Source organism: Lepidochelys kempii, chromosome 7 (genome assembly GCF_965140285.1).
Source record: "Lepidochelys kempii isolate rLepKem1 chromosome 7, rLepKem1.hap1, whole genome shotgun sequence".
NCBI lineage: Eukaryota > Metazoa > Chordata > Testudines > Cheloniidae > Lepidochelys > Lepidochelys kempii.
Genome location: NC_136386.1, coordinates 38,704,578 through 38,722,777, shown reverse-complemented (window position 1 = coordinate 38,722,777; position 18,200 = coordinate 38,704,578). Strand labels below are relative to the sequence as shown.

Below are 18,200 nucleotides of genomic sequence, written 5' to 3'. Positions count from 1 at the left end.
CAGGGAATCAGGAGGCCAGGGAGGTCCCGTCCTCCATGTGAGCTGGACTTGCCTGGGTCAGACAGAGTGGGGCCAGGCTAAGGAGAAAGCAGAGGGCCCAAGCTAAGCTGGGGAGCAGAGCTGTGCCAGATCCAGAGGGACCAGAAAAGCAGCCCAGAGAGAGCAGAACTGCAGCCCCAAAGCCAGAGGCACAGCCCAGAGAGAGCAGACTTGCCCTGGGAGGAGAGCTGCAGTGACCAGAGCCAGAGGGGCCAGAGAAGCAGCCCAGGGAGCTGGAGCTAAGACAGAGTGGAGCTGGGGCTGGAGCGGTCTGGAGTCGGGTGTCATGAGCAGCTGGGGAGAGTGAGGGGGGACCCTGGGCAGTGGACCCAGCACAGTGAGACGCCTCAGCCAGGAGGCTCTGCAGACCAGACTCAGAGGGGGATTGGTAACCCTGACAGGGCAGGGGCAGCGCTGGGAAGAAGGGCCCTGCCACCTAAAGCCTGTGGCTACCACCAGAGCGAGTGTCCAACCCACAGCATCCCTGTAGCACAGCCAGGGCCTGAGAAGAAGGCCCTGGGACTTACAAGGAACAGACTGTGAACTGCCCGGACATCCCAGAGACACTGTTTGTGATGTTCCCTGCCACAGAGCGGGCTGACCTTTAACCTTTCTCATTTTCCCTTATTCTTTTTAAATTTAATTGTTGATTAAATAACTTGCATTTGCTTTAGCTTGTATGTAATGGTCAGTGGATCAGAGAAGTGCCCAGTGCAGAAAGAGTACCCCGGAGTGGGGACACGCTAGCCCCTGTCCTAGGTGACCATAGCAGGGTTGGGGGTCGAGCCCCCCAGGAATCCTGGGCCCAGCCTTGTTGGGGTTACAAGGACTCTGCCAGACAGGAGAGTGGAAGGGGAGTCCTCAAGGGCAGGGAGGCCACTGGGTAAAGGAAGTGGGAACGAGGACTCAGATCCTTTTGCTAGCCCACTTCACCGGGGTAGTGCAGAAGCCAGGAAAGTTCCCCACGATAGCGGGACTATTCCCCCCTTACATATAGGTTATGACAACCCCTTCAGTGAATCCACATCACAAAACAAACCCAAGTCAACAACTACAGAGGCTCACGTGTGTGGAATCTTCATTTCTGGAAACATTCTAATGGGTCACAGTATGATCCTTCGACATTAGATACACAGGAACAAAGGTCAAAATTAGGTTCTCTTGGAATTCTGCAACTGACTTCACATTTTGAAGATACAGAATTATGAGAGTTAACATGCTATCAGCAAAGCAGAGTTCACTGAAAATTATTTTACCCTTTGTGAAGAAATTAGCTTTGAAGGATTGCGGAGTTTCAGGAGCCGTGATCAGAATTTATCATTAACAGCCACAAAAAGTACATTGCTTCAGTAATAACGTAGCTTTTATAGTAAAAATCCATATTTCAAATTTATGAGTCTTTGAATTAGCAATTTCTGTATGTGTGTTCCATTGCTTATTTCATAAATAATATAATTAATTAAATGAGGTCAGGATTATAAAAAATACCTATACTGCTAAGAGGAGGTTTCATACTTCCAAACTAAGTTTCTGGACCAGATCCTTATCTTCAAGGGTGTTACACTGCTAATTTAAGCTAGCTGAATGTATTGCTTAATGTGTACAGAATAGGGTTAAATATGCCTCTATAGAACTTTGAAGTCCATTTCTGTAGAGACACTGCTGAATTTATGGAATGTCAAAATATGACTGTCAAGGGAAAAGATGAAGGCTACAAAATATTAATGAGGCACAATTTACATGTGCATATTTTAAAACATGTTATATTCTATGAAAACAAATGAGAAAGTTATGTGCTATTTTTCTTTCATGTAGTTCCATCTTCCTCTCATCCCCTCATGTGGGAGCCAAATCATTTTTGATGCAAGTTGCCAGTGTGTCTCAGTTTTGTGTTCTTCACATATATAAAAAATTGCTTTAGACTGTTAATAAATTATTTTGCTTTTGTTTACTTGTATCCTAATTCATATTAACACATCCTTTTTTAATAGTTTGCTTGAAAGTGGATTTGCTTTCTGGAAGCATATAAAAAAAAACCCACAAAAATCATCACTTAATGGTTACCTAAGTCTAAATACACATACTGCACTTCCTTTGTGTTCTTTGTCTATTTTTCTGTTTTCATTGCTAGGCAAAAGATTTTTTTTTACATTTATTCATTTTACAAACAGTAAGTATAAAGTTTTCTAGATCACGAGTTCTTCACCTGAGGGTCAGGTACACCATCCCTTTTAATGGTAGGGTGTCCTGAATTTTTTCTTTTCTCCCTGTTGTAACACAGGAAGATGGTATGGAAAAGATGCAAAGCACTGACCCTGACAAATGCTCAATCACACTAAACAATGCCAGTTATGCTGTAATCTTTTCTAACAAGTTTTACAAAAACCCTATATTCACCAAACAGAATTTCAAATGTACCTCTATGTCAAGCATCCAATTGACAAATGGGTCCCTACTTCAGGTAGCATGATCTTCAGAGAAGAAACCACTTATCTATACTTAACCCACAATACAAAATTCCAAATTAAATGCATTTAAACCTGCAGTCAAATGAATGTATTGTGGAATAGGTCTTAGTACACTTTTTACAGCTCTCCCAAGCTTAACAGAGATAATCTCTCTGCTTTTTGTCAACCATTATCTTTTCCTTGAATTCTGAAGTGTTTTTAAGAAGAGTCAATTGGATATAAAAGGTAGGTTGGAGAGTGAATAAAACATGTTATTTCACTACATTACAAAAAAAGGCTTTGACTTTTATCTTAAAGTAGTAAGTAGTGAATACTGGCAGATATCGAGTATAATAGTGATAGGTGTTTTTTGAACACTGAAAAGGAAGTTTTGTGGCCCATCTTCATTGGCTGAGTACCTGTGAGCTTCTTAGGGGATGGACCTAACATACATCAGAGATGAAAGAGTCCTTAGTTTGTCAGAGACTCCACATCAATTTACTACCCAAGAGCAGAAAGAGGAACATGCTCCTCTGAAACCTTGAGCGCATACCAAAAATCAGGAATGTTTGGTTTCTTGGACACTAGATGTTAAAAATGCATTGTTCGGTTTTTCCTTTTGGGAGACTATGAAGGAGCTCATGAAGAGTGCCTAGGGGATTTCAGAGCACAAGTCCCATTTGTACACTTAAATTACAGTGGCACTTTTGAAATTTTTCCTCTATAAACCTTAGATACAGAAAACTGAGAAAGACTAATTAATCCAACACCTAAACTGAGATCCAATATGCAAAAGTAAAATGGCTGCACCAAAATAATGGCAGAGATGAAGCACAGAATTAAATTTTAGACTTACGTTTCTCATCATCAGCATGTACTAGAGATGCTGCTCTTGACAAAACATCCAATGGAGTCTCCATTCCTGGCAGGATCCTATAATATAAAAGAGCCAGGTTTTCTAAGAGTTTCATAAAATTATGTTTATAAGAGGTGAGAAGTTGCTTTGTCATTAGATAACAAATCTAACTCCCTATAAACACACACACACACACATATATATACACACACACACACACAAACACCACCATATAAACTACTGTAAGACAAGGAAAAGGAAACATCACTTTCAGAAACATTATACCATCACATATAGAATAAATAAGGCTGGCTTCAATTATATATTAACACCAGGGAACAGCCACCATTTTATTAAGATGAACACAATCATGAGGACAGATGCCTTTTACTTCAAGATGCCTCTGCTCAGGGAATCTCAGTTCCATCCCTGGGAGGTAGGCGGCTATAATTATCTCCCTTTGACAGATGGAGAATTTGAGGTACAGAAAAATTAAGTGACTTACTTGCCCAACATCAAACCAAGTTTGTAGCAGAACTGAAATAACCCACAGTCTCCTGAATCCTATTCCTGTGCTTTACCCACAAGATTATCCTTTCACACATCAAGTCCAGATGTGACTGCATTTCAGTACTGGGGAATTGATATGCACATCTATGCTTTGGGTGGAACTTGTCTCTCTCTGTCCCTTTCTCTCGCCCAAACCCTCTCTTCTTTTATCCTTTCTACTGTGATCTTTTAAAAGTCATACAACCAAACAAGCAACCTAGTATCTAAACAGTCTGTCATCCCGCCTGTTGGGCATTTATGCAAGTGTCAGGTTCTGCAGAAGAGCGAAATACTTTATGACTGAAAAAAAATCAAAAAGGAACTGGAGAAAAGAACCAAGGAAGTCAGATGCTTGCTGCCCTCTGAATATTAAGTTCACACTGGATTGGTTTTTGTGGCCCTTATAACTTTTCTTCCTCCCGCTGCTTTCCTCCCACCCCAGTCAACCGCAACATAAAGCAACATTCAAAGATGCAATTTGTTTGAAGACGGGAAAAAAGTCAGTATGCCCAATCACTTACAGAAGAGTGACTCCACTGACATCAACAGAGTTAGACCCCTAATTCACACTTGTCCAAGTGAAAGACAAACCCATCCAAAGATGGAAAGCCACCAAGACATTTTTATTCTATCAAAGGTATTTTTTTTAAAAAAAGTCAACTACCAATTAATATTGAGAATATGCACAGTTGTATAATCAAATCTGAATTTTTGTATTTCCCTGTGTGGCTGTTACTTTCATAAATATACACTGATATAAATCTTCAGAGCACAAGCCAACATTTAGCATATGGGGATTAGGAAAGAAACTTTCCTTAACTGCCTTCTAAAGAGTTTCTTGCCCCTGGATAGATGGACCTCTGGTCTGACCCGGTATGGCAATTCTTATATTCTTTTAAAAGGTAAAATTCAAAATTCCCAAGCTTAATCTGAAAATTCCTTGTGGAAGGGACATACGTACTTTATAGGTACTGTGATGTACCTGCCTAGCACAACTGTGAGCACTGTAAAATAATATTTCTAGATACACACAAATTAACACAGTCCATCCAACAGAAATACCATGCAAAAACCTGTTAATGTTTCACTTTTAAATAACTTAATATTAAAAGTGTCTTCAAAACTGAAAAAGAAAGTTTCAATATAAATAAAACACACAAGATATGAAAGAGAAGACTAATATGTGATTGTATGTGTACACTATGAAATTAGGTCGATTTTATACAGTCGACTGTGTATGTCCCCACTAAGCGCATTAAGTCAGCGGAATGCTTCCTCAATACCGTGGCCAGCGGAGCGGTGCACTGTGGGTAGCTATCCCACAGTTCCTGCAGTCTCCGCTGCCCATTGGAATTCTGGGGTAAGCTCCCAATGCCTGATGGGGCAAAAACATTGTCACGGGTGGTTTTGGGTAAATGTCGTCAGTACATGTCCCCTCCCTCCCACCCTACCTCCATGAAAGCAAAGGCAGATAATCGTTTTGCGCCTTTTTTCCTGGGTTACCCGTGCACATGCCTCAGCTCACCGCTGCTGTTGTGAGCATTGTAAACACCTTGCGCATTATCCTGCAGTATGTGCAGAACCTGGCTAAGAGACACCAGCACAAGGACGATTGGGAGGAGGACATGGACACAGACGTTCCTGAAAGCACGGGCTGTGGCAATTGGGACATCATGGCGGCACTAGAGCTGGTTGATAGAGTGGAACGCCGATTCTGGGCCTGGCAAACAAGCATAGTGTTGAGGGTATGGGATGATTCACAGTGGCTGCGAAACTTTCGCATGCGTAAGGCCACTTTCCTTGAACTTTGTGAGTTGCTTTCCCCCCAACCTTAAGCGCGGGAATACCAAGATGAGAGCTGTCCTGACAGTTGAGAAGCAAGTGGTGATAGCCCTGTGGAAGCTTCCAAAGCCTGACTGCTACCAGTCAGTCGGGAATCAATTTGGAGTGGGCAAATCTACTGTGGAGACTGCTGTGATCCAAGTAGCCAATGCAATCACTGATGTTGTTATCAAGGGTAGTGACTCTGGGAAATGTGCAGGTCATAGTAGATGGCTTTGCTGCAATGGGGTTCCCTAACTGTGGTGGGGCGACAGACGGAACACATAGCTCTATCTTGGCACCGGACCACCTCGCCAACCAATACGTAAACCGCAAGGGGTATTTCTCAATGGTGCTGCAAGCACTGGTGGATCACAAGAGACATTTCACCGACATCAATGTGGGATGGCCGGGAAAGATGTATGATGCTCGCATATTTAGGAACTCCAGGCTGTTCGAGCAGCTGCAAGAAGGGACTTACTTCCCAGATCAGAAAATTACCGTTGGGGATGTTGAAATGTCAGTTGTTATCCTTGGGGACCCAGCCTACCCCTTTCTCATGAAGCTGTACACAGGCAGCCTGGACAGTAGTAAGGAGCTGTTCAACTATAGGCTGAGCAAGTGCGGAATGGCGGTAGAATGTGCTTTTGGATGTTTAAAAGCTCGCTGGCACTGTTTGCTGACTAGGTTAGACCTCAGCGCAACCAACATTCCCATTGTTGTTGCTGCTTGCTGTGTGCTCCATAATATCTGTGAGAGTAAGGGGGAAGACATTTATGGCAAGGTGGGAAACTGAGGCAAATTGCCTAGTGGCCAATTTTGAGCAGCCAGACACCAGGGCGATTAGAAAAGCACAGGTAGGTGCGCTGCGCATCAGAGAGGCTTTGAAAACCAGTTTCATGATTGGCCAGGCTATGGTGTGACAGTTGCGTGTGTGTTTCTCCTTGCTGCAAACCCTCCCCCTTTGTTGATTTTAATTCCCTGTAAGCCAACCACCCTCCCCCCTTCAATCACAGCTGGCAAAGGAAATAAAGTCACTATTGTTTCTTTATTAATTAAAAAAAAAAGTGAGATAACTGACAAGGTAGCCCGGGTGGGGTAGGGTGGGGGAGGAGGGAAAGACAAGGCCACATTGCTCATTGTAGCCACACTACAAATCAAAACTGTTTGAATGACAGCCTTCTGTGCTTGGGCCATCCTCTGGAGTGGAGTGGCTGGGTGCCAGAAGCCTCCCCCCTCCCCCCCCCGTGTTCTTGGGCATCTGGGTGAGGAGGATATGGAACTTCAGGAGGAGGGCAGGCGGTTATACAATGGATGCAACGGGGGGGTGTGTGCTCTTGTTGGCTTTCCTGCAGCTCCACCAGATGCCTCATCATGTCCATTTGCTCCCCCATTAGCCTCAGCATCACCTCCTGCCTATGCTCTTCATGCTCACTTACTGCTTTCCTGGCCTCTGCCACTGAATGCCTCAATGCATTAAGCTGTGCCCTATCAGTGAGGGAGGACTGCATGAGCTCGGAAAACATGTCATCGTGAGTGCGTTTTTTTCACCTTCTAACCTGCGATAACCTCAGGGATGGAGATGATAGAGGGAGCACAGAAACAGTCTACGCTCTACGATTCTGGGGGGACTGCATGGTCACCTGTGCTGCTGAGTTCACCACGCTGACCAAACAGGAAATGAAATTCAAAAGCTCCCGGGGCTTTTCCTGTGTACCTGGCTAGTGCATCGGTGTACAAAGTGCTGTCCAAAGTGGTCAAATTAGAGCACTCTCGGATAGCTCCCGGAGGCCAATACTGTCGAATTGCGTCTGCATTACCCCAAATTTCGACCCAGCAAGGTTGATTTTAGCGCTACTCCCCTCACCAGGGAGGAGTACAGAAGTCAATTTTAAGAGTCCTTTAGGTCAACAGAACGGGATTGGTTGTGTAGACACAATCATTTTTAAATCGACCTACTGTGGCTAAATTCTACCTAACCCTGTAGTGTAGACCAGGGCTTAGACAGTTATCAATTAAAAGAGTTCATTCACAAGCCAGCTGTAGCTAACAGGTCCGTTTTTAATAAGAGGGCAGGCAGCAGTGCTAAGTAAACAAAAGGACAGTAAAAAGCTCAAGCTGTTAACAATTCCTATTGATTTTTCAAAAAGCAGAGTGTGATCCCATTACAAGAATCCTTTTATTTTAAAATATCATTTCCAATCCTGACCAAAGCAGGGTGGTGGCAGCAGGCGAAATCTCAAACACATGTATACAGGCTTAACAACAAACATATGTTTGGGGACTAGTTTTCCCTGACTTTACTAATAAATCCCTCTGCTCTCCCACTCCCTGCCTAAATAATGTCAAAGACTATAAAAACTAACCTAAAGTTTTTAAAGCATTAAGGGAAGGAGTGGGGAGGAAAACGCTTTCTGTTGTAAATTTTAAAACCTCTAGTATGTATTTTCAATGGAAGATTCAGAGTCCCTTCCTGCCCCCATTAATTTCACAGGAAAAAGGAAAACATCTGAAAACAACTAAGTACACTAGTTTAAAAATGATGAAATGGATTCTCATCCTCTAAATTACAGAGGTTCTCAAATTGTGATCCGTGGACCACCAGTGGTCTGAGAGCTCCATTCAGGTGGTCCACGGATAGTTCCCTCTAAGGTGCATGCCTGAGTCGCTGCACAGGATAGAATGAAAGGCCATGCGCAGGCATGGCTCCACTAATTAGGTGCCTGGATCCTGGAAAAGACGCACATATAAGGCGAGGTGGTGGCCTTGGTGGGAATAAGGGGAGGGGGAGTGGGGTGAGCAGAGAGGATGGGGGGAATTTGGGACACGCAGGGCTGTGGCCACCAGAGAAAGAGACGACATTCCCCAGCTTGGGGGCTGCTGCAGTGGGGGCAGAGACCCTCCTCCTTCCCAGTCCCAGCTCGGGGTCTGCCACAGCGGGGGAGAGAGGGAGAGACCCCTCTCCTTCCCAGCTTGGGGGCTGCCGCAGCAGGGAAGAGAGGGAGAGACCCCTCTCCTTCCCAGCTTGGGGGCTGCCGCAGCGGGGGAGAGAGGGCACATCCATTGCATTAGAAAGATAAGACTACTGATATTAAAATAAGAGTTGTGTGCTTTTATTTGTAGAACAAAATAACATTAATTATAATTACGGTTTTTTTATCCAAAGCGCTTTACAATAGTTAGCTAATGGTACAAACAACGTTTGGAAAGATCATTAAGTGGTTCACCAAGACCCTCAGCAATTTTCAAGTGGTCCATGAAAAAAAGTTTAAGAACCACTACTCTCAAATCATGTGCAAACAAAACATGAAAAGCATAAAATTTTGCCTGAGTCCATAAAAACAGCTGACTTGTTAAATTTGAATAAGAAAACCTAGCAGGGAACATTTATCAACAGTTTTTAGTTCTGGAAAATTTATCTTCAGTAGAACTTTCCCTGTATCATAACACAGACCTTCCCACCTCCACCACACCTCTCTAGTGTCACAGCTTTCACCTCTCCTCTCTATCTCTCGGACTCCATGGGGCCTGTCATAAATATAAAGGGAAGGGTAAACCCCTTTGAAATCCCTCCTGGCCAGGGGAAAGCTCCTCTCACCTGTAAAGGGTTAAGAAGCTAAAGGTAACCTCGCTGGCACCTGACCAAAATGACCAATGAGGAGACAAGATACTTTCAAAAGCTGGGAGGAGGGAGAGAAACAAAGGGTCTGTGTCTGTCTGTAGTCGTCTTGGCCAGGGATAGACCAGGAATGGAGTCTTAGAACTTTTAGTAAGTAATCTAGCTAGGTATGTGTTAGATTATGATTTCTTTAAATGGCTGAGAAAAGAATTGTGCTGAATAGAATAACTATTTCTGTCTGTGTATCTTTTTTGTAACTTAAGGTTTTGCCTAGAGGGGTTCTCTATGTTTTTGAATCTAATTACCCTGTAAGATATCTACCATCCTGATTTTACAGGGGGGATTTCTTTATTTCTATTTACTTCTATTTTTTATTAAAAGTCTTCTTGTAAAACACTGAATGCTTTTTCATTGTTCTCAGATCCAAGGGTTTGGGTCTGTGGTCACCTATGCAAATTGGTGAGGCGTTTTATCCAACATTTCCCAGGAAAGGGGGGGTGCAAGTGTTGGGAGGATTGTTCATTGTTCTTAAGATCCAAGGGTCTGGGTCTGTAGTCACCTAGGCAAATTGGTGAGGCTTTTTACCAAACCTTGTCCAGGAAGTGGGGTGCAGGGTTTTGGGAAGTATTTTGGGGGGGGAAGGAGGCGTCCAAACAGCTCTTCCCCAGTAACCAGTATTAGTTTGGTGGTGGTAGCGGCCAGTCCAAGGATAACGAGTGTAATATTTTGTACCTTGGGGAAGTTTTGACCTAAGCTGGTAAAGATAAGCTTAGGAGGTTTTTCATGCAGGTCCCCACATCTGTACCCTAGAGTTCAGAGTGGGGGAGGAACCTTGACAGGGCCCATCTTTTTCTTACCTCTTTATTCCCATTGGATTACTAAAAGTACCACTTCATCTGCCTCCTGACATGTTGTTTGTGGGCCTGAGCACCCAATGCCCGCCCCCCTCTCCCCCACAACGCAGTCAAAAATCATATTGACAAAGTTATAGAACTATAATTGCCAATTAATATACTATGTGGATGTATAAAAGTGATAGTTAAAAGCCTCTAAATGCAAACCTGTGTACTAAATTTGAAGGAAAAAAAACTTGAATCCTCTATTAAGCCTTTAGCAAAAGAAGTGTTCATTTTTCTCTCTCGTTTTGATAGTGCAGGCGATATTATGAATAATTTGATATTGAAAGTACAGTTTGCTTTTAATTTTTCAGTAACTTTCAAGACATTGGCATGGCAGACGCTCAGCCCGTTTCTGGAACATACTTTTAGTAAGGTTATTAACTGGGGACACAAATCCAAATTGAGGGAAGGTAACAGGAACCTGGTATTGATTCTGTTCAGGATATTAGATATTTTAAAAACATACAGCTTTCAGCAAAACTGTGTTTAGTACATTACTATCTTGAGTATCTCTCAAAGTTTATTTCATAGGTGAGACCTACAGAAGCGATAAAAATAAATAAATAAAATCAGAAATGCATTTTGCGAAAGTTAATATTATACTATACTAATGTTACGTCCATTAGAAAAGGGGAACTTCTTTAATGGGATACTCTTAGTATTGAGATCTGCAGACTTTCAACATTAGCATGGTTAAATGTGTCTGGATTGTCCACATAAATTTTAGAAACTTACTTGAAAATTATCTAGATAAAGCCATACATTTACAGAGTATTTTATAAAGAGAGCAAGGCATGCTTCTTGTCGCAAACATCTCAGTCTAAAGACAGACAAGACAAGACAAGACGACATGGGCCCATTGTTCAGGAAAGGAAAACAGTACAGATTACTGATAAGAACAAGCAAGGTATTGAAAGGAATCCTTCCAGCTAGTACCTTTCATTCCACATGTAGTCAAAAAGTAGAAGTTTGAAAGCTCAGGGTGAGGCAGCTCCCCTGGCTTGACGTGGTTTCCATCATATATGTTTGGTTTAATGGCTCTCAGCAACCTCACTATAAAAACTGTTCCAGCGCCACTGCCTTATTATGAAATTTATTGCTAAAACGTTCTTACTATTTTTGCTGTTTTGGTGAAAGATCCAAACCGCAGTAAGATTTAAAGGGACACAATCACCTTAATAACATTTCTGTCTGAATTTTATCCTTTGTACCTACTACTGATCTAAGTAACAACTAAGATTATTGTAACAAATAGATTAGAACAGAAATAGATATCTTCCCCCCTACCCCCACTAGTTTACTCATCACACTTCGGCAGTACTTTTGTACATAGTCAATTTCTCTCTTTCTGCTCTGTCAATCTGTGTGTCTCAATTACACAGCAAAAGGGAAAAAACACTTTGATAGATATAAAAAAAAGTGTGATTGTAAAACTATAAAAATTAGCAAGGTGACTCAGGACCATATGTAAAGCTACTTTCAAGGTTTTATATAAATCAGCTAGGACTTCATGACAATGACCCACACATCACATTACATTCAAACTTCAGAGTTTAAACTGCACATTCCTCAGATTTAGAATTTGTATTCATCCATATGGCACTCACTGGTAAATAATCTGACTAAAGTACCATGGTTGTTAAATGTAAAAGATAAAGTGTCTGAGGTTTCACAGGATTCCAAATTCTTCATAATGAAGGAGCTGTGGAATTCAGTAGACAGGTTCCGAGACTTTTTCAAGGCTACATCACCAGTTAGGGCCTGGTTCTCATTCACTTCTCACAGTGACCTGAATTACTACCATCTTTTTGGCTGAATGCATGCTTAAAGAATTTTAGTGGCCTATGTGAAATGAGTTGGTGATCTCTGCGGAGCCTAATGTAATGGATAACAATGAGATATCACTTTTACTGAGAGTTTGTTTTGAGAAACCAAAGAGCAAATGGGCATGGAAACCTTAAATACTACCCTCTTTCCTCCCAGAGATGGTCCCCCCAAGTCAAGGTTGAGACACGTTGGTACATTCCTACATTCAGTGGGAAACATTTTTTTAAATGTTGTTTTCTCTCAATGTCAGATGGATCAATACATTTTCAGCACACAAACACACTTTTCTGGAAGTGGAAGATACAACTAAGTATGCTTTTCCTATGATTTTTTTTCATAAATGCAGTAAATTTGGTCTTAGAAATGTTCAGCAATAAATTGGGTATCCACGTGAATCATACATGAATGATTCAGATTCCATAGCAAATCTCTCTCAATTTAAATATTTAATAAAACTGAATGGGTAATAACCGATGACTGATTTTAGGCCAATAAATTTCCCATTTTCCTTGCATTTTTTCCCACTACAATATTTATCATCTCTCCCCCTCTTCCAACACTAATCAATGCCATGATAGATTAAACTATTATTACAGCACATAAACAATTAAAAGACCAAGTTAAACAAGACAGAATTGTTGATACTTTGATCAATCTAATGAATCCATCAGACACATCAATTTCTGGGAGTAAGCAGTGGCTCCTTGTAAGTCATCTTGGTGGGTAAATATCTCATGTAAAATATTAGGATCAAGTCTGTTTTTTTACAATGTACACTACCATTTTTGGTGCTTGAACAAAAATAAATATACAGACAACCACCTTTTGACAATGGGTGTTCCAGATTATAGACTGGACCTTCTAACCTGGTATTCATGTGGTCATTGGATAGATACCTGAGACCCGCTTGGTTCTTTGCAAGTTAAATAATGTAAAATTAGAAGATGAGAGTTGGAAATTTTAATAACTAACATTTATAATGCTTGTGCTAGTGTTGGACCATACTAAAGAAGTTCTGTATTAAAATCACAAATGAGTTTGATTCCCCATAATTAGTAATACCCTGGAATTTAAACTAAGAGATCTCTTGGTTTTTGGTACTGTTTCTCTCCCTCTATGTGTGAAACTTGCAAGCTGCTAATTGCATTAGTACATTCTAAGACAGAGTCTGTTCTTCAAAGCAATACTCTGTAACAACAGAAACAGCACCCAGAGACTCCCCGCCCTTTTGTTGTATTCATCTCGCTTTGTTAACAATTGTGATTAAAATAGAGATAGAGGATGTATGTGGATGGATGCTTGGTGTGGATAATAACTGAATGATCAGGGAGGTGCCAGCCTAAGAATCCAGTGTCCATCGGCTGAAGAAGGCGTCAAGTGGAAATAACCAGAGGACGCCCGGAGGGCAGACTGGAATCCACCCAACAGCCTCAAGAATGGGAGAACCAAAGAACAAGATAACATCTGGCAGCATGGAGCCGTCAGGAATGTGCCATCTGCTGATTGATTCAGCAACAGCATGATGAAGCAATTCCCATAGACTGGCATAGGAAGAAATTCCTATAAAAATGGACTCTAGAAAGTGAGAACTTTGGGGTCTGATTCTGCAAACCAACTTCCAGGAGCATCAGATGAGCATCTGACAAGGCCCTGCTCCCTCCTCATGTCCAGGCCACAGGGCCAGTGGCTTGGCATGAGCAACTCTAAGGCTGGTAACTATGATTCTTGTCTTTAAGCTTTTCAACTTGTCTTGTATCATTTTCTTCTTTTGATGTGCACAATCCCCCTTTAATAAAGTAACCTTTTTAAAAGGAAACTATTAGGAACTATGTTTGAAGTATAAGCCAACAAAAACAATGTAATTCAAAGTAAAGCTGAAATTCCATTCTTATAGTTATAGTCCTGTTTTTGGAAGATACTGCAGCTCACTTTCTGTAACATAATACACTGATCTGACACCTGCAATATATAGTGACAATAAGGTGAATTTAAAAACCTTTTCTTTGTAGGGAACTTTCAACTTTATCAGAAAACAATCTACTTAGCCTGTCCATTTTTTCCCAAATGTATTTTATTTGCTATTTATCAAAGGTATGCATGTTTAAAGAAGAAAGTCCTCCCACCTTCAGAGCCCTGCTTTTCTTATTTGATCCTACAACACAGTCTGAAAGGCCTGAGTACACTAAGAAATTCACCAAGCTCTACCAGCTCTCTATTAGCCATGCTTGAAACTATTTGGGCTCACCTACACTACCAGTTAAACTGCTTTCAGGACCACTTCAACGAAACTCAAAGCATGCCTACACTATCGGCACTATAACAGCACACTTGTTTTAGTTTAGCGCCGTAGCGTAGATGCTTCCTCCATCGACTGAAGGGATTTTTCCACTGATGTAAGTAATCCACTATTCTGAGCACTGACCTAGCCACACGTACACGGGAGGTTAGGTTGGCTTAATCTATGCCCTGACTGATGTAGCTAAGCTGATCTACATTTTAAGAATAGATCAGGGCTCAGTGCTGAGAACCGCTGACATCATCTGGTCAATTTCCTTAGGTAGATGGATGTATGGTCTACTGAGTGCTTAACAGAATCAGATCCAGAATGTTGCATTTATGACCTCCAACATTTTCCATGCCAACAGACTGATCCCAAATGCAGGTTTTGGATTTAATTAATGGATTGATCAAGAAGAGAAGCTAGGATGAAAAAAAAACTTATTGACGACAAATTTCCTCAATAGCTGACAAACAGGAAAATATAGGCCAAGAAAATTTGTAGAGAAATGTTCTCATCTAAGTTATAGATTTTAAGACTAGAAGGACCATTAAGGCCAGATTTTATAGATTCTAGGGCCAAAGAGGTCACTAATCTAATCTCCTGCATAATAAAGACAGGCCACAGAATTTCATCCCGAGCTTCCCATGTCTACAGTTTCCTGTACTTTGAGTGAGACTCTTTAATCTCACACTCTCACTTTAAAGATAGAGGCAGACAGTTAAAGTGTAGGTCTACTCAAAAAAGTTACTTTGTAAAACCAAAGAAAACAAGCTCCTTCTTACTTAGTGATACCTGTTTACTTTAGTGGAAGCAGGGGGGAAAAATCACTTTTTCCCTGCTTCTTACACCTGTCCACCTTCTAAAGCCAACACAGCTAAAGTAAGCTGGATTTTGTATCAATAGAAAAAAGTTACTAAATTCCCATCAGCTATACATGTGAAAGCTCACTGAAGGCAACAGGGTTGCCCAGGTATCACTGAAATCATAGTTTAGCCAGTGGAACATTATTACTTCCAATTATGCCTGAGGAGAACAAATTCAGTATGATGCCAATCACAGGCTGAGTTCACACAACTGGGAAATAGAGAGAAATCTCTATAAATGGAATATATTTTATACAGAGTCACTTAGATTTAAACAATGAATCCAAAAAGCATTCTTACAGACTTACTTTTCAATATAGAACCACATTTTACGGAAGAAATTTCAGGGCTTGTCTGCAAGGGAAAGTTATACCTCTAAGTTTCATAGCAAAGTTTAAATCAAGGTGTGAATTAAGCTGGCCAAGTATAGCTATATGAATGTAACTCCCACGTGAACACTCTTATTCCAGAATAAGAGCATTGAAAATGATAGTTAGACTGGTACAGATATATTGATATAATTGTATCAGTATAACTAGTGAAACTTCCGCATGTATGTAAGCCTTCACCCTGTGTCAACTCAAATATTAATTTAAAATGATGGGGACCAACAGTTTGCAGGGCAAAATTTGGATCTCCAACCACTTCCACATAGACTGGCAGAGCATGAGAGCATTGTAGAAATAGTACAATCATTCCAAGAGATGGATGTTGGAAGGGGTATGAAAAAAAATCACTTTGCATCCCCTTAGTAACACTCCTGCCTGACTCAGGAGTGGCACTGATGGCCTGCAGAAGAAGTTCCATCCATCCCCTCGTCTGCAAGGAGGTGTCAGTCCTATATGGAACTGAGGGCTAGTCTACACTCGCAATGTTAAAGCGCTGCTCCCAGTGCTGGTGCACAGTCTATACAGATGCTTTACAGCGCTGAAATTTGCTACACTCGGGGGGGTATTTTTTCACACCCCTTAGCGAGAAAGTTGCAGCCCTGTAAAGTGCCAGTGTAGACAAGCTCTGAGAGGTACGGGACATCAGAGGGAAGATGAGGGGATCACAGAAAACCCACCTTCTGAAATAGGGTGGGGAGTTTTCCTTCCCACCCTCACTAGGATTTAGTAACTAGGATTACTAATAGCATGACTGGTCCTAATAAATTCTGCAAAGTGATCTGCTTAGAAGTGAGGCAGGTTTGCTTGGCATTCCCCCCTCAGAATCCAGCATTCCACCACGCTGCCAATTTCCCTGATGATGGAATCATCTGAAATCACTTTGTTTGAGAAAAGAAAAGGAGTACTTGTGGCACCTTAGAGACTAACCAATTTATTTGAGCATGAGCTTTCGTGAGCTACAGCTCACTTCATCAGAAACTAAACTTAGGTTTTCAATGCCAGATGGAATCAATGCATTCTCTTCCCATTACACCACAAGCATTACACAGTAGCACAAGAACGCCAACACAAGAACAGAGAAAGGATGAGCGTCCCTTCCACATGCACGCTACATGGAGCTTGCCGTGCTACAATCCCCAAGTTAGGTCCTTGGTACCAAGGGAGAGCTCTGGCCAACCTTCTCAGTATGTTGCATGACTGCCAGGGAGCCCAGGAGATATTCTGTGCTAGGAAATCCCCCACACCACAGCACATGCAGGAAGCTCAAAGCTTCCCCAGCTCACATTTCCTCAGGACTATACAGAGGAGGAGTCTGTGGGATGCAGAAGAGAGGTGGCTGCAGTCAGTGCCCGCAGTAATACAGCCATGCTCCCTTGGCCCCCATAGCAAGGCAAAGACATGGACACTACCCAAGCATTTGCACTGCACTCATCACTGGAGTAGCTGAAGGCTCATGGGCCAGGGAAGGGGTCACAAAAGGCAGCCAAGGGCCCAGGACAAAAGGAGGGATGTGGCAGAGTCGGGCGTGGGGAGCCAGAGACACAGGGCAGGTGTAGCCCGGGGTGCGAGAAGGCCCAGGGGGCCCAGGGCAGGCACAGCCGGAGCGGAGCGAAGTCAGGAATTGGGGGGCCGGAAGCAAAGGGGGACAGGAAGGCCAGCCTAGGGCACAGCCCAAGCCAGCCCCGAGCACCCCCCCCTCCAGGTCCAAGGGCTCCTCTGGTGCAGCCACGGAGGAACCAAGGCACCAGCCGAACCGGCCTCCTCGGGCACCTGCACCCTCTGCACTTACCCCCACGCGCGCCGGGACCCAGCAAGGCTCTAACCCTGCGGCGACGGACCTGAGGCCACGGGCCCTGGCCAAGCCGCTCCCGGGGCCAGAGCGCACCGCCCGCCGCTGCGGCAGCCTCCCTCTCCCCTCCCGCCCAAGCGGCTCACTCACCAGTGTGCAGCGCGCACCCCACGCGGCAGGGCGGGCGGCTGCTCCCCCGCCACAGCGCCGCGGCGGGACACGCACCGTGGCCGGGGCTCCAACAAGTGCCAGGCTCAGCGCGCAGCGGGGCTCCGGCTGCAGGAGAAGCCAAGGGCGTGGGGGGGGTTTGTTTGTTTACAGACCCAAACAAGGCGAGTCCGGCAAGGGAGCTGGCGCTGCAAGAGCCCCGGCCCGGCCTCCCCCAGCGCCACTCGCTGCACTGGGTAGCCAAGGGAAAAATCCTAGGCACGGCGGAATTCTCTTCCTAGCAGGTGGGGAGAGCCGGGCCGCCCCATTGGCTGAGCCAGCCCATGAGATCAGCATAGATTAGGATAATGAGACCCTGACATCACATCCTCAGCAGGTAGAGAAAAAAAACAACACACCCACACACACAGGGAAAGGAGAGGGAAATCCCCCCTCCTCCAGGGAGGAGGCAGGCAGGGAAATCCAAGCAGGGCTGAAGGTGGGAGGAGCCCTGGGCTGCTGCTTTACACACAAAAGCAGCCTTGCTATGTTTGGCGAGCTCCAACGGTTCACAGCACTGTTTTCAATGCAACGTGCTGTTGTGGGAGGGGTTGGAGCGGGCTTTGAGTCCTGCAACTGCTGGAATGAAGGCTAGGATTCCTGGGGGCGGGGGG

The 18,200-nt window shown here is 43.4% G+C and overlaps 1 protein-coding gene across 3 annotated transcripts in view; it reads right to left on the bottom strand.

The window, feature by feature from the left end:
• Window positions 1-17,813, bottom strand: part of VGLL4 (vestigial like family member 4) — a 161,599-nt gene extending 143,786 nt beyond the window's left edge. The window contains exons 1-2 of one of the 3 annotated variants that reach the window (XM_073352305.2): window positions 17,530-17,813; window positions 3,343-3,419 (exon numbers count right to left, since the gene is read on the bottom strand). In XM_073352305.2, the coding sequence (XP_073208406.1) occupies window positions 3,343-3,406 (64 nt within the window). In that variant the 5' untranslated portion in view covers window positions 3,407-3,419; window positions 17,530-17,813. Of the gene's footprint in view, window positions 1-3,342; window positions 3,420-17,379; window positions 17,430-17,529 lie in introns of those variants that run through there. The other 2 variants (XM_078853690.1, XM_078853691.1) reach the window with 2 other exon arrangements.
• Window positions 17,814-18,200: the final 387 nt, after the last annotated feature.